The sequence below is a fragment of the Apiospora aurea genome (assembly GCF_038362705.1).
Source record: "Apiospora aurea strain CBS 24483 chromosome Unknown utg000001l_segment0_segment0, whole genome shotgun sequence".
Taxonomy (NCBI): domain Eukaryota; kingdom Fungi; phylum Ascomycota; class Sordariomycetes; order Amphisphaeriales; family Apiosporaceae; genus Apiospora; species Apiospora aurea.
The window spans coordinates 7,369,529-7,380,515 of record NW_027117388.1 but is presented as its reverse complement, the minus strand read 5'-3'; the positions used below and the strand labels follow the sequence as shown (position 1 = coordinate 7,380,515).

Below are 10,987 nucleotides of genomic sequence, written 5' to 3'. Positions count from 1 at the left end.
CGCCAGAATTTCCCTTTTGCGACCACGCTGAAAGTAGCATCCCGCCGTACGACTTGCGAATCCATCTCACCACCAATTATCCCCGACGACCTTCAGCGTATCATCAATACACAGTCGCCAAAATGGAGAACGACAAGGGCCAAGTTGTCGACCTGTACGTCTGCACCGCCGCCCGAACCAGAACCTGCGATTTGGGGGAAAGCGAAGTTGGACAATCATGCTGACCTTGTGTGTTTTCTAGTTACGTCCCGCGCAAGTGCTCGGCTTCCAACCGTAAGCGATAAACCGATCTACGATACAAGAATCGACCTCCCCTCCAGTGACTAACCTCTTGAATTGCAGGTCTGATCAAGGCCAAGGACCACGCTTCCGTCCAGATCTCCATCGCCAAGGTCGATGAGAACGGTCGCGCCGTTGCCGGCGAGAACCACGTCTACGCCCTCTGCGGTTTCGTCCGCGCCATGGGCGAGTCCGATGACTCCATGAACCGCCTCTGCCAGCGTGACGGCCTCGTCAAGAGCGTCTGGAGTGCCCAGCGATAAGCGAGGAAATTTTCTTGTTTCTGTGGTACGGAACCCCAGACGCCCCTCCCCACAACCACCACAACAAGCCATGCACTTGGGGGCCTCATGCTGACCAACGACCGCGCCGACACAGATTTGGGTTTGGTGTTGATATGGCATTTGGACGGAACGAACGATGACGACCTGGGCAAGGGCATGGCAGCTTCTGCATTGAATCTGATCTAGCACCGACTAGAAAAACGTCACCACCTGCATTCCGGAACGGAAATAAAAAACCTCGATTTGACACAATTACGACCGGCCTCGCAACCGATGAATCCGAGAACCTTGTGACTACCCTTTGTGAGGGCGTGATTGTGTACCGGTTAGCAAAGTCTCCCCGTCCCTTCAATGGACCTGGATTCTGGGACTACCTCGATAGTCTCCATGCCGAAGACTGAAGCAATATTGGCCTTGAAAAAGTTGTGGTGCTCAAGCTTTACGCTACGGCACAGATACGGGTCAAACAATACACATCATCCAAAAACAGTTGTAGAAACGCCTACCTTCCGGTCCATACTCGCTCAAGGGAAAGCCCTCGTGATGTTGACCTGCAGGTATCAGTGGACTTGACTGCCATTTTCTTCTCCATGCGAACGCGAAGATGCCATAATTTGAACTGATTTGACGCTGAATCTGGTGACATCTCATCAGGCAGATTAGTGAGCTCTGCTTGATCGAGCTATCAGATCATTTCCTACTTCGTGCTGGTCGATGTACTTTTGGCCTTTGGATTCAGCTCGCGCTGTGGACGTGAAATCATGGCTGTTCTTTCTAATGAGAAAGACACTTGGATCCAGCCGCATTCAAGAGTCCTGCCAAGGTTCCAAAGAGCTGATGCTAGCTCGGACAGGCTATTAGTCGAGGTCCTCCACCTGACTCGATGATACCCAGCTGATTTGCCTGTCTCCCTACTCCAGGTTTCCAGAGTCACGGTGTAGGTGTAATAGCTTTCATCAGAAGGCGGATACATATTCGTGAAATCAATGGCGATGTTCTCGCTTGAGACAGAAAGCCTGTCCGCGTTGCTGGATACTTTCTCGCATAGCATGGCTTCTTCGCCAATCGACAGCAGCTAGACCTAGACCCATGGATAAAGAGACACCTGGTCCAGCCCAGCTCCTTGACCAAAAAAGCAAAGACAAAAGACACGGCGCCAGACCTGAATAGGCTAGCCCGGGATCTCTGTTAGAGTTTCCGGGATCTAGGTTGGACCCTTCCTTCAGATCTGCTCGTACTGCGGCGCGATCTCAGGTACACCCATGACGCATTCGACATCGAGGCCCCCAAAAGGGCTCTCGGCGCGAGTAAGACCCATTGGCCTGGAAGGTAAGTCGTTTGATTCGTACGAATGCCAAAGTAAACTTCCTTTCTTCTGAATGACAAGTTTCGTTTCTCGCCCTGTAGTTTCATTGTCTTTTTTTTCTTCTTTTTCTCTCCATGAGTCTCTGTCGGCTGCGTATCTCGTCATCGTTGCCCTTGATCCGAACCACCACTTTCCTGACAGCCGCCACACAATCCGCGATTCGAGTGAAGCCGCGAAGAAGCCTCGCAACCATGCCGCCGAAGCGCAAGGCGCCCACCGCGGCCAAGGGCGAGGCGGAGGCCCTCGAGGCCAAGAAGCAGAAGCTGGAAAGCTCCTACAACACCACCAAGAAGAAGAATGGCGCCGCGGCCGACGACCCGCTCCGCGAACCACACCCCTTCAGCGCCGAAGCGGAAGAGAACGGCGTCGTGCTGCGCAAGTTCTACCCGCACGAAATGTCCAACGCGCGGGCGCTCGCGTACAACAACAACGAGCTGGCCCGGCCCATAGAGGTTCTGGCCAGCGCCATGGAAGAGACGGCTGGGGCGCGCAAGGAGGTCCAGGTCAGGGACGCCGTGGTCCACTGGTTCAAGATGGACCTGCGCACGCACGACAACCGCGCGCTGTGGATGGCGAGCCAGAAGGCTCGCGAGGCGGGGGTGCCGTTGGTGTGCATGTATATCGTCAGCCCGCAGGACTTCGAGGCGCATCTCCGGGCGCCTATACGGATCGACTTTATGTTGCGCACGCTCCATGTGCTGAAGGCAGATCTGGCGGAGCTTGGTATTCCCTTGTATGTCGAGACGGTAGAGAAGCGTAAAGAGATACCCACGCGCATCGTGGAGTTGCTGGAGGAGTGGGGTGCAAGTCACTTATTCGCCAATATGGAGTACGAAGTCGACGAACTGCGACGCGAAGCCAAGCTGGTTCGCATGTGCGCCGAGCGCAGTATCGCCATGGAAGTCGTCCACGATACCTGCGTCGTCCCGCCAGGAGCCCTGACGACGGGCGCTGGGAAGCAGTACTCGGTGTACACCCCCTGGTACAAGTCCTGGGTCCCCCACGTGCACGCGAACCCGGAGCTGCTGGACCTCTTCGACCCGCCGGCGCCCAACCCGGAGTCCACCAGAGACAAGGTGGCGGCCCTCTTCGACAGCGAGATCCCCGAGGCGCCCGAAACCAAGCGACTTCCCGACAAGGACGCGAAGCGGTTCCGGGCGCTCTACCCCGCGGGCGAGCACGAGGCCATGGACCGGCTGGAGAAGTTCGTCGCGGAGAAGATCGCCAGCTACCACGCGAAGCGCAACTTGCCGGCCCAGCCGGGCACGTCCAACATCTCGGTCCACCTGGCGGCCGGCACGCTCAGTGCGCGGACGGCGGTTCGATACGCGCGGGACCGGAACACGACGAAGAAGCTGAACGAGGGGGTCGAGGGCATCAAGGTTTGGATCAGCGAGGTGGCGTGGCGGGACTTCTATAAGCATGTGCTGGTCCATTGGCCTTACGTCTGGTACGTTAATTACGCAATTCCCCTTCCGCGCGGATTGCATGGAGAAACCAGTGTACTCACACTCGCCTTCCCAGCATGAACAAGCCCTTCAAGCCCGAGTACTCCAACATCACCTGGTCGTACAGCGCCGAGCACTTCGAAGCCTGGAGCACGGGGCGCACGGGGTACCCGATTGTCGACGCCGCGATGCGGCAGATGCAGCACATGGGCTGGATGCACAACCGGCTGCGCATGGTGGTGGCCTCGTTCCTCTGCAAGGACCTTCTGCTGGACTGGCGCATGGGCGAGCGCTTCTTCATGGAGAACCTGGTCGACGGCGACTTCGCCTCCAACAACGGCGGCTGGGGCTTCAGCGCGAGCGTCGGGGTCGACCCGCAGCCGTATTTCCGCGTGTTCAACCCGATCCTCCAGAGCGAGAAGTTCGACCCCGAGGGCAAGTTCATTCGCAAGTACCTGCCCGAGCTGCGCGAGGTCAAGGGGAAGGCGATCCATGACCCCTACGGGCGCGGCGCGGGCGCGCTGGCGAAGAGGGCGGGGTACCCGCAGATGATTGTCGAGCACCAGGCGGCCAGGCAGAAGGCGATTGATACGTACAAGGAGGGCATCAAGTTGGAGACGACCTGATCTTCCGTCTCTAGTCTATCGCATCGCAGAGCCCGTGGACTATGGCACATTTGATTTACCTATATGTTTGGTTTTGTTTGTTTGATACCCCATTCTGTTGGCGTTATGCGCATTGGAAGGTTGTCTAATGGTGTTAGCGATAGTTGCAATACGAGTTTCGACTACCCCTTGCATGTCACACCTGCTGCCTGTCACAAATTCAAATAACCCCTTGGGCAGTCCATGGAGTATATAAACCCCCGCCAGCCAGTTCCTGCTGATCTGAATGAAGCGTATGCATGTCCAGACAAGACCCCAAACTATTTCGGTCTCCAACTAGATGACCTTGGTTTTGAACTTCACCCTCGTCGCATCAACCCCACCGATCTTATCACCTCAGTCATTCGACTTGATAACTGATTGGAATATGTCACTATCGAAAAACCACAGCTCCGACGGTCTCCAGCCGCCTGGGGATGTGCCGTTAACCGAGACCTGACCTTTCGACAGTGCTCCCCGGGATCCACGCCGATGCAGGCTTGCAGCAGATAAGCAATTGGCGAGATAAGGTTGACTCCGACAGGCATCCCGGCTCCTTACCCCAGCATCCTGTGATAAGCCGTCATCCCCTCAATTGGCCCTGCAGCGAACTTCCATGTCGCCGTCGTCTGCTTATCACGGTACCGGGGCATGATTGGCCAATTGCTTTTTTTCTCTTTCCTCAAGCTGATTAGGGCCGGGTCGTACCACTGCAAGACAAGTCTCAGACCATATGATGGGCTGGACCTGAAAGTACCAACCATCCCTCTCTTCCCTGCTACCCCTCCATCAAGCCATGCAGAGTCGATCACAAGGCCGATAGGTCCTCTGCCCCCGAATCAGAGTCGTTCTAGTTTGATTGCGGCCCAGCTGAATGGCAGCTCGCTATAAGATGAAGCGCCGCGCCGGTTTCTCTCCCCGGCCGCCTTCACTTGGCTCCCGTCTTGGCCGCTCATGCCAGCTGCTTGTTTCTGCTGCGCCTAGCATCATTCATCAGTCTTCTGTCGACCGAGAATTGTAGCTGCTGAGCGCCTAGCCCAGCGATCCCAGGATGGAACCGGAGAAGATCGATCGCTTGTCGTCTGAGAATAGCGGCGACCGCACACCGGCGTCCGAGGAGAACAAGCAGGCCGCCGACCTGAAGACGGCGCACAATCTCCACACGACCCAGGACATCGAGTTGGAGCATGGCCATCTGGCCGAGTTGGAGGTCGACCTCGACCGTGTCCTCGGCGAGGAGGAAGAGGGCGAATACGAGGCCGACACGAGTCCCTTCCCTGCCGTGCGCGCTGTCGTGCCCGAGACGGACGACACGGGCATTCCGGTGAATACTTTCAGGGCATGGTTCCTGGGAATTGTGAGTTCTGCTTCCTTACAATTGGTACCCCCATGGCCGACACGACGAGCAGCGTTACTGACAATCTCATGTAGGTCTTCGTGTTCCTCGGGGCTGGCATCAACCAATTCTTCGGCCTGCGCTACCCGGGTGTCAAGATCGTCTCTCTTGTGTCGGAGCTGCTGGCCTTCCCGCTCGGCGTCGCGCTCGCCAAGATCCTGCCCATCAATCGGTTTAATCCCGATCGGCACTTCAACATCAAGGAACATGCGCTGGTCACCATCATGTCCAACGTCTCGTTCGGGTTCGGGTCGGCCGACTCGACCAACATTATCCAGGCCGCCAAGTTCTACGGCTTCTCGCTGCAGCCCGGCTTCTCGGTTCTGGTCGTCTTGTGCTGTCAGCTGATGGGGTACGGCATCGCCGGCCTCTCCATCCCGTGGCTGGTGAAGCCGGCCACCATGATCTGGCCCGGCGTGCTCAGCAACATCGCGCTCCTGAGCTCGCTGCACTCGCGCGCCAACGCCCTCGCGGACGGCTGGAAGATCACGCGCATCAAGTTCTTTATGCTTGTCTGCGCCGGCGCCTTCGTCTGGTACTGGTTCCCGGGCCTCATCTTCACGGGCCTGAGCTACTTCAGCTGGATCTGCTGGATCGTGCCCGACAACGTCGCCGTCAACCACGTCTTCGGCATGGTGACGGGCCTCGGCCTGTTCCCCCTCACCTTCGACTGGGCCATGGTCGCGTACAACACCAACCCGCTCCTGAGCCCGCACTGGGCCGCCGTTAATGTGTTCTTCGGCTTCGCGCTCTGGTTCTGGGTCGTCACGCCCGCGCTCTACTACACCAACACGTGGTTCACGTCGTACCTGCCTTTATGTACGGCGGATGTGTACGACCGGTACGGGCAGGTGTACGACGTGGCACAGGTCATGACGGACGGCGTGTTTGACCAGCAGAAGTACGCAGCGTATTCGCCGCCTTACCTCCCTGCCACGTTCGCCTTCGTCTACGGCATTTCTTTCGCGTCTATCACCAGGTATGTTGGATTTTGCCTGTGACTTCGTCGGGGTTTATCGGCTAACTTGAGTGACAGCGTGCTCTCACATGTCTACTTCTTCCACTGGAGCGAGATCAAGCACGCCTTCAAGGGGACCCTGCGGCTCGACATCCACGCCCGCCTCATGAAGGCCTACAAGCAGGTCCCGTGGTACTGGTGGGTCGGCCTCGTCTTCGCCGTCGCCGGCCTGAGCATCGGCATGGCCGAGGGCTACGGCACCGGCCTGCCCTGGTGGGGCATCATCCTCGCCATCGTCATCCCGGCCGTCTACATGGTTCCCTGCGGCATGATCCAGGGCGTCACCAATGTCGACGCCAATCAGGTCAACGTCTTGTCCGAGTTCATCGGCGGTTACTTGTTCCAGGGCAAACCCCCTGGCTACCATGCTCTTCAAGATCCTCTCGACGGATGTCGTGGGGCAGGCGCTCTACTTCGCGCAGGACATGAAGCTGGCGCACTACCTCAAGATCCCCAGCCGGAGCCTGTTCTTCGCGCAAGGGCTCGCTACCATATTAGGTGCACTCACCCAGACCGGCGTCACGCTCTGGATGCTGGGCAACGTGCCCGAAGTGTGCACCGCGGACCAGCCCAACGGCTTCTCGTGCCCCAACGGCCTGACCGTCTACTCCTCGTCGGTGATCTGGGGCCTCGTGGGCCCCGCCCGGCTCTACTCGGCGGGCCGCATCTACAGCGGCCTGAACCACTTCTTCTGGATCGGCCTGCTGCTGCCGCCGCTGACCTGGCTGGTCTGGAAGAAGACGGGCAGCGAGTTCGTGCGCAAGGTCAACTGGCCGCTCATCTTCGTCGGCACGTACAACGTGCCGCCCGCGACGGGCATCAACTACAGCTCCTGGTACATCGTCAACCTCGTCTTCAACAAATTGATTTACCGCCGCTTCCGCGCGTGGTGGACCAAGTACAACTACGTCATGGCCGCGGCGCTCGACACGGGCCTTGCCCTGGCGGGCATCGTCATCTTCTTCGCCGTCACGTACGGGCCAAACGTGCAGTTTCCGGATTGGTGGGGGAACACGGTGTGGAAGGAGACGGCGGATGGGAGGGGGTGCCTTGGTTACCGATGCCCGAGGTGGGGTATTTTGGGCCGCCCAATGGGACTTGGTCGTGAGGGTTCTTGAAGGTGGACATGTATGTATGTGTTCTTAGTGTATGAGTATTAATCAAGGATCCAGGCATCATTAAATAAAGAATTCAACCACATTTGATAAAACAGACATGCAAGTAAGCCCCAAATAAAATACACGTAACAACATGAATCGCCGAACCTGAAGAGAGGTACCCATCAGAGCTCGGTCACTCTTCGCTCGGACACACCCCATCCCCTGACCTCCTCCCCGCGGATACGCGCCGTCACACTCACGTACCCCTCGAAGAGTGTCGTCACGGGGTCGTGGTGGCCCTTGAACGCCATCTCGCCGACCGGCCAAGGCTGATGCGGCTCGATGCGCGCATCGAGCCCGGAGATGGTGAGGACCTGGTGCGCGTGGTAGAGGTACCCCGTCTCTTCCGAAACGAACGGCTGCGTCAGTTCGATGCGGTCGTCGACGGGGTAGATCTCGTGGTGGCTGTCCGGGTAGATCACGGTGGCGACGTATTGCTTTGATCCACCTCCAGGACAGGCCTCGCTGCGCCAGATGGACGCCTTCATCCCGTTCTCCAGGATCAGCATGTAGAGATCCCACCCGGCCTTGCCTACGCCCATCCCGTACTGCCGGTCCAGCCACGCCATGGACTTATCGGGCACGACCTCGACAGTTTCCCCCTTGTATCGGAGGGTTCCTGTGACCCACATCTCCGGAAACGACATCTGGTACGTCCAGTCCGTGCCCCAGAAGAACGTGCCCTGCCCACCGGCATACAGCGTCGGGCCCCGGGGACTAGCGACCAGCTCAAACTCGGCGCCCGCGACCGCGCTCTTGCACAGGATAGGCGACGCAGGGTCCCCCACCTGTGCCGAGCGGAGTTCGAACTTGTCCCCCGCCCCGCACCGGATGGCGTCGAGGGCAAAGGCGCTGTCGAGAGCGGGGAACGTCTCGCCGGACCAGGACCCGTGGTCGATGTCGAGCAGGCACACGCGGAACACGGGCTTGGGCGGCGAGGTCAGCGCGTGGGCCACGACGTGGCCGACGGCGAAGTAGTCGTGGTTGTTGATGCCGTGCAGGAAGTACATGAACCAGTAGCTCTGGTAGTAGGTCGGCTGGGGAGGGGCGACTAGCGTGCTACAGGTATCGAAGACGCCTGCTTTGGCCTATATATTTCAGGAAAGGACGAACAAGAGTTGTCGTTAGTTTTGGGAAGCATTATAGGTTGTCTAGGGAAGAGAAGCGGCTTCACTTACCGTGTACTCCGTTGCGGATCGGTCGACGTTGTTGAAAGTGCGTTTGAAAGGCATATTAATACGTGTCTAGCCAGACTGTGCTAGAGTCTTTTGGGTGTATTGACCTATAATCAAGATTACCCGGCTTGATTTCTTGAGAAGCCGCCATATCTATGTGTATTTTACTCGGCCACACCACCTGGTGGCTTACGACTACACACTGAGCTCAGCATCTTCAAGATACGTAAATGCACAAAGAGGAGCGGACATCGGTGTCTTCTCTATATCGACTCCGTGGCCTAGTTCCGGATCGTGCGGCCCCTCGGGGCCCGCGACCGGGGCGACGTATGTAGTGATGTGCAGGCATCCCATGGACTACGATCGTGTGGAGCTGTGGGCCCCAACCAACCATGACCTACATAAGGGGGATGGGTCCTTGGACAGGTGCAAGGGTAGGAAACTCTGTATCCGGTGCGACACCTATCCGGGAGATTTGGTATAAAGTAGCCTTTTGCCCCCTCGGGGCCTATAATCAATGCACAAGCGATGCTTTCGGGGCTTGCCTATCCCGAAGAGCATGATGCTGACGGTCAAAAGGCTGATATATGAACATGACCGCATTAGATCAGTGCCGGCGTCGGCGTAAATCGCCGGCTCTCGAAACCCGTGTTTACGGAGTTGTCTTTGAAAACTGCCACGCGTATCCGCCGTGGCTTATTGACACCAGGTATATGTATAACTGCCCCTTTCCGTCCAGTCCAAACCCCAAGCTTATTTTCCCATCAAACTCTGCTCAACCCTTTCAACGCGTTTCATTGTTACTTACCTTCTACCGAATTGCCGCAATGGGCTCAGTTGAAGTCGACATCTCCACACGAGAGAAATACTCGGCGGAGCGGGCCAAACGATTGGCGACGACGAATTTCGCCAAGCGGCTCGAGGTCTCCAAGGACCCCTCCGTGCGCGACCTTCTCCAGGACCCTTGGGCAGACTACGATGCCCGGGCCAAAGAAGCGCCGTACCTGGAGAACGGCTCCCGGACCAAGTTCCTGATCGTCGGCGCCGGGCACTCGGGCCTGATCCATGCCTATCACCTCATCAAGGCCGGATTCGATCCCAAGGACCTCGTCATCGTCGACAACGCCGGCGGATGGGGCGGCACTTGGTACTGGAACCGGTACCCGGGCTTGCAGTGCGACGTCGAGGGTTATTGTTACCTTCCCCTGCTCCAAGAATCCGGCTTCGTCCCCCAGAACCGCTACTCGCATGGCGAGGAGATCCGACAGAATGCGGAGCACATCGCGGCCAAGTTCGGGCTCCAAGGAATGTTCTGCACGAGCCTCGTGGTGGCCGACTGGAACGAGTCAGACGGCCGATGGGACGTCACGCTCCGGCGCCAGCTCGGGCCGGCGCACGAGGAGCTCAATGTCCCCTTTACCGTCTCGACCCAGTTCCTCATCACCGCGACGGGGCCCCTGTCGAGCATGTCCATCCCCGCCCTCCCCGGGCTCGACGACTTCAGGCGGGAGAAGAAGGTCTTCCACGCCGCCCGCTGGGACTACGACTACACGGGCGGCTCGACCACGGACCCGCACATGGTGAACCTGCGGGACAAGGTCGTCGGCATCGTCGGCACCGCCGCGACCGCCGTCCAGGCCGTGCCGGAGCTCGCCAAGTGGGCCCAGCACCTCTACGTCTTCTAGCGGACGCCGACGTACGTCGGCCCGCACGAGGACAGCCGCACGACGCCCGAGCGCTGGGACGCGGTCACCCAGGGCGGCGCGCCCGGCTGGCAGGACGAGCGGATCGAGAACCTGAACCTGTTCTTCACCGACGACGCCGAGGCCACGCCAGACATGAACCTGGTCCAGGACGAGCGGAGACGGTAAGATGCAACCCCTACTGGCTGCCCCCCCCTTCACTGACCCCCCTAAAATAGATATAAAAATCAACAACAACAGCAATAGATAGGTCAATTAAGCAACACACACTGTATTTTAAGGTCTGTTTCGGCTCGTACGCACTATAATAGAGTCACCCTTACCACCAGCTCGATTTACATTAATTTCCACCACCTTACCGGCGCCCTTTTTCAGCCTTTTCCTTAGCTTTCCTTTTTTAACGTCCTCTTAAACCTCCCTGATATTTATTATATAAATAAAGCCTTTATTAGGGTCCTTATCGACTTTCCTCTTTTTCTAAACCCTTGTTTTTCTAGATCTACCTTTAAACCAG

The 10,987-nt window shown here is 57.9% G+C and overlaps 5 protein-coding genes across 5 annotated transcripts; 4 read left to right on the top strand and 1 right to left on the bottom strand.

Annotated features, from left to right (window-relative positions):
• Positions 1-122: 122 nt before the first annotated feature.
• Positions 123-542, top strand: PG986_002256 (40S ribosomal protein eS21; the record flags this gene model as incomplete). The annotated part of the gene is made up of 3 exons (XM_066838478.1): positions 123-154; positions 242-273; positions 343-542. 3 exons carry the CDS (start codon positions 123-125, stop codon positions 540-542), a joined length of 264 nt encoding a protein of 87 aa, XP_066707371.1.
• Positions 543-2,120: 1,578 nt separating this feature from the next.
• PG986_002255 (deoxyribodipyrimidine photo-lyase) lies at positions 2,121-4,003 on the top strand (the record flags this gene model as incomplete). Its single annotated transcript, XM_066838477.1, has 2 exons — positions 2,121-3,379; positions 3,454-4,003. The coding sequence occupies 2 exons, from the start codon at positions 2,121-2,123 to the stop codon at positions 4,001-4,003; spliced, it is 1,809 nt and encodes a 602-aa protein (XP_066707370.1).
• Positions 4,004-5,072: 1,069 nt separating this feature from the next.
• PG986_002254 (Glutathione transporter 1) lies at positions 5,073-7,553 on the top strand (the record flags this gene model as incomplete). The annotated part of the gene is made up of 4 exons (XM_066838476.1): positions 5,073-5,378; positions 5,453-6,396; positions 6,454-6,745; positions 6,813-7,553. The coding sequence occupies 4 exons, from the start codon at positions 5,073-5,075 to the stop codon at positions 7,551-7,553; spliced, it is 2,283 nt and encodes a 760-aa protein (XP_066707369.1).
• A 164-nt stretch (positions 7,554-7,717) lies between these two features.
• PG986_002253 (Secreted hydrolase-like protein) lies at positions 7,718-8,827 on the bottom strand (the record flags this gene model as incomplete). The annotated part of the gene is made up of 2 exons (XM_066838475.1): positions 7,718-8,683; positions 8,774-8,827. 2 exons carry the CDS (start codon positions 8,825-8,827, stop codon positions 7,718-7,720), a joined length of 1,020 nt encoding a protein of 339 aa, XP_066707368.1.
• A 770-nt stretch (positions 8,828-9,597) lies between these two features.
• On the top strand, positions 9,598-10,455 carry PG986_002252 (phenylacetone monooxygenase; the record flags this gene model as incomplete). The annotated part of the gene is made up of 1 exon (XM_066838474.1): positions 9,598-10,455. One exon carries the CDS (start codon positions 9,598-9,600, stop codon positions 10,453-10,455), a length of 858 nt encoding a protein of 285 aa, XP_066707367.1.
• Positions 10,456-10,987: the final 532 nt, after the last annotated feature.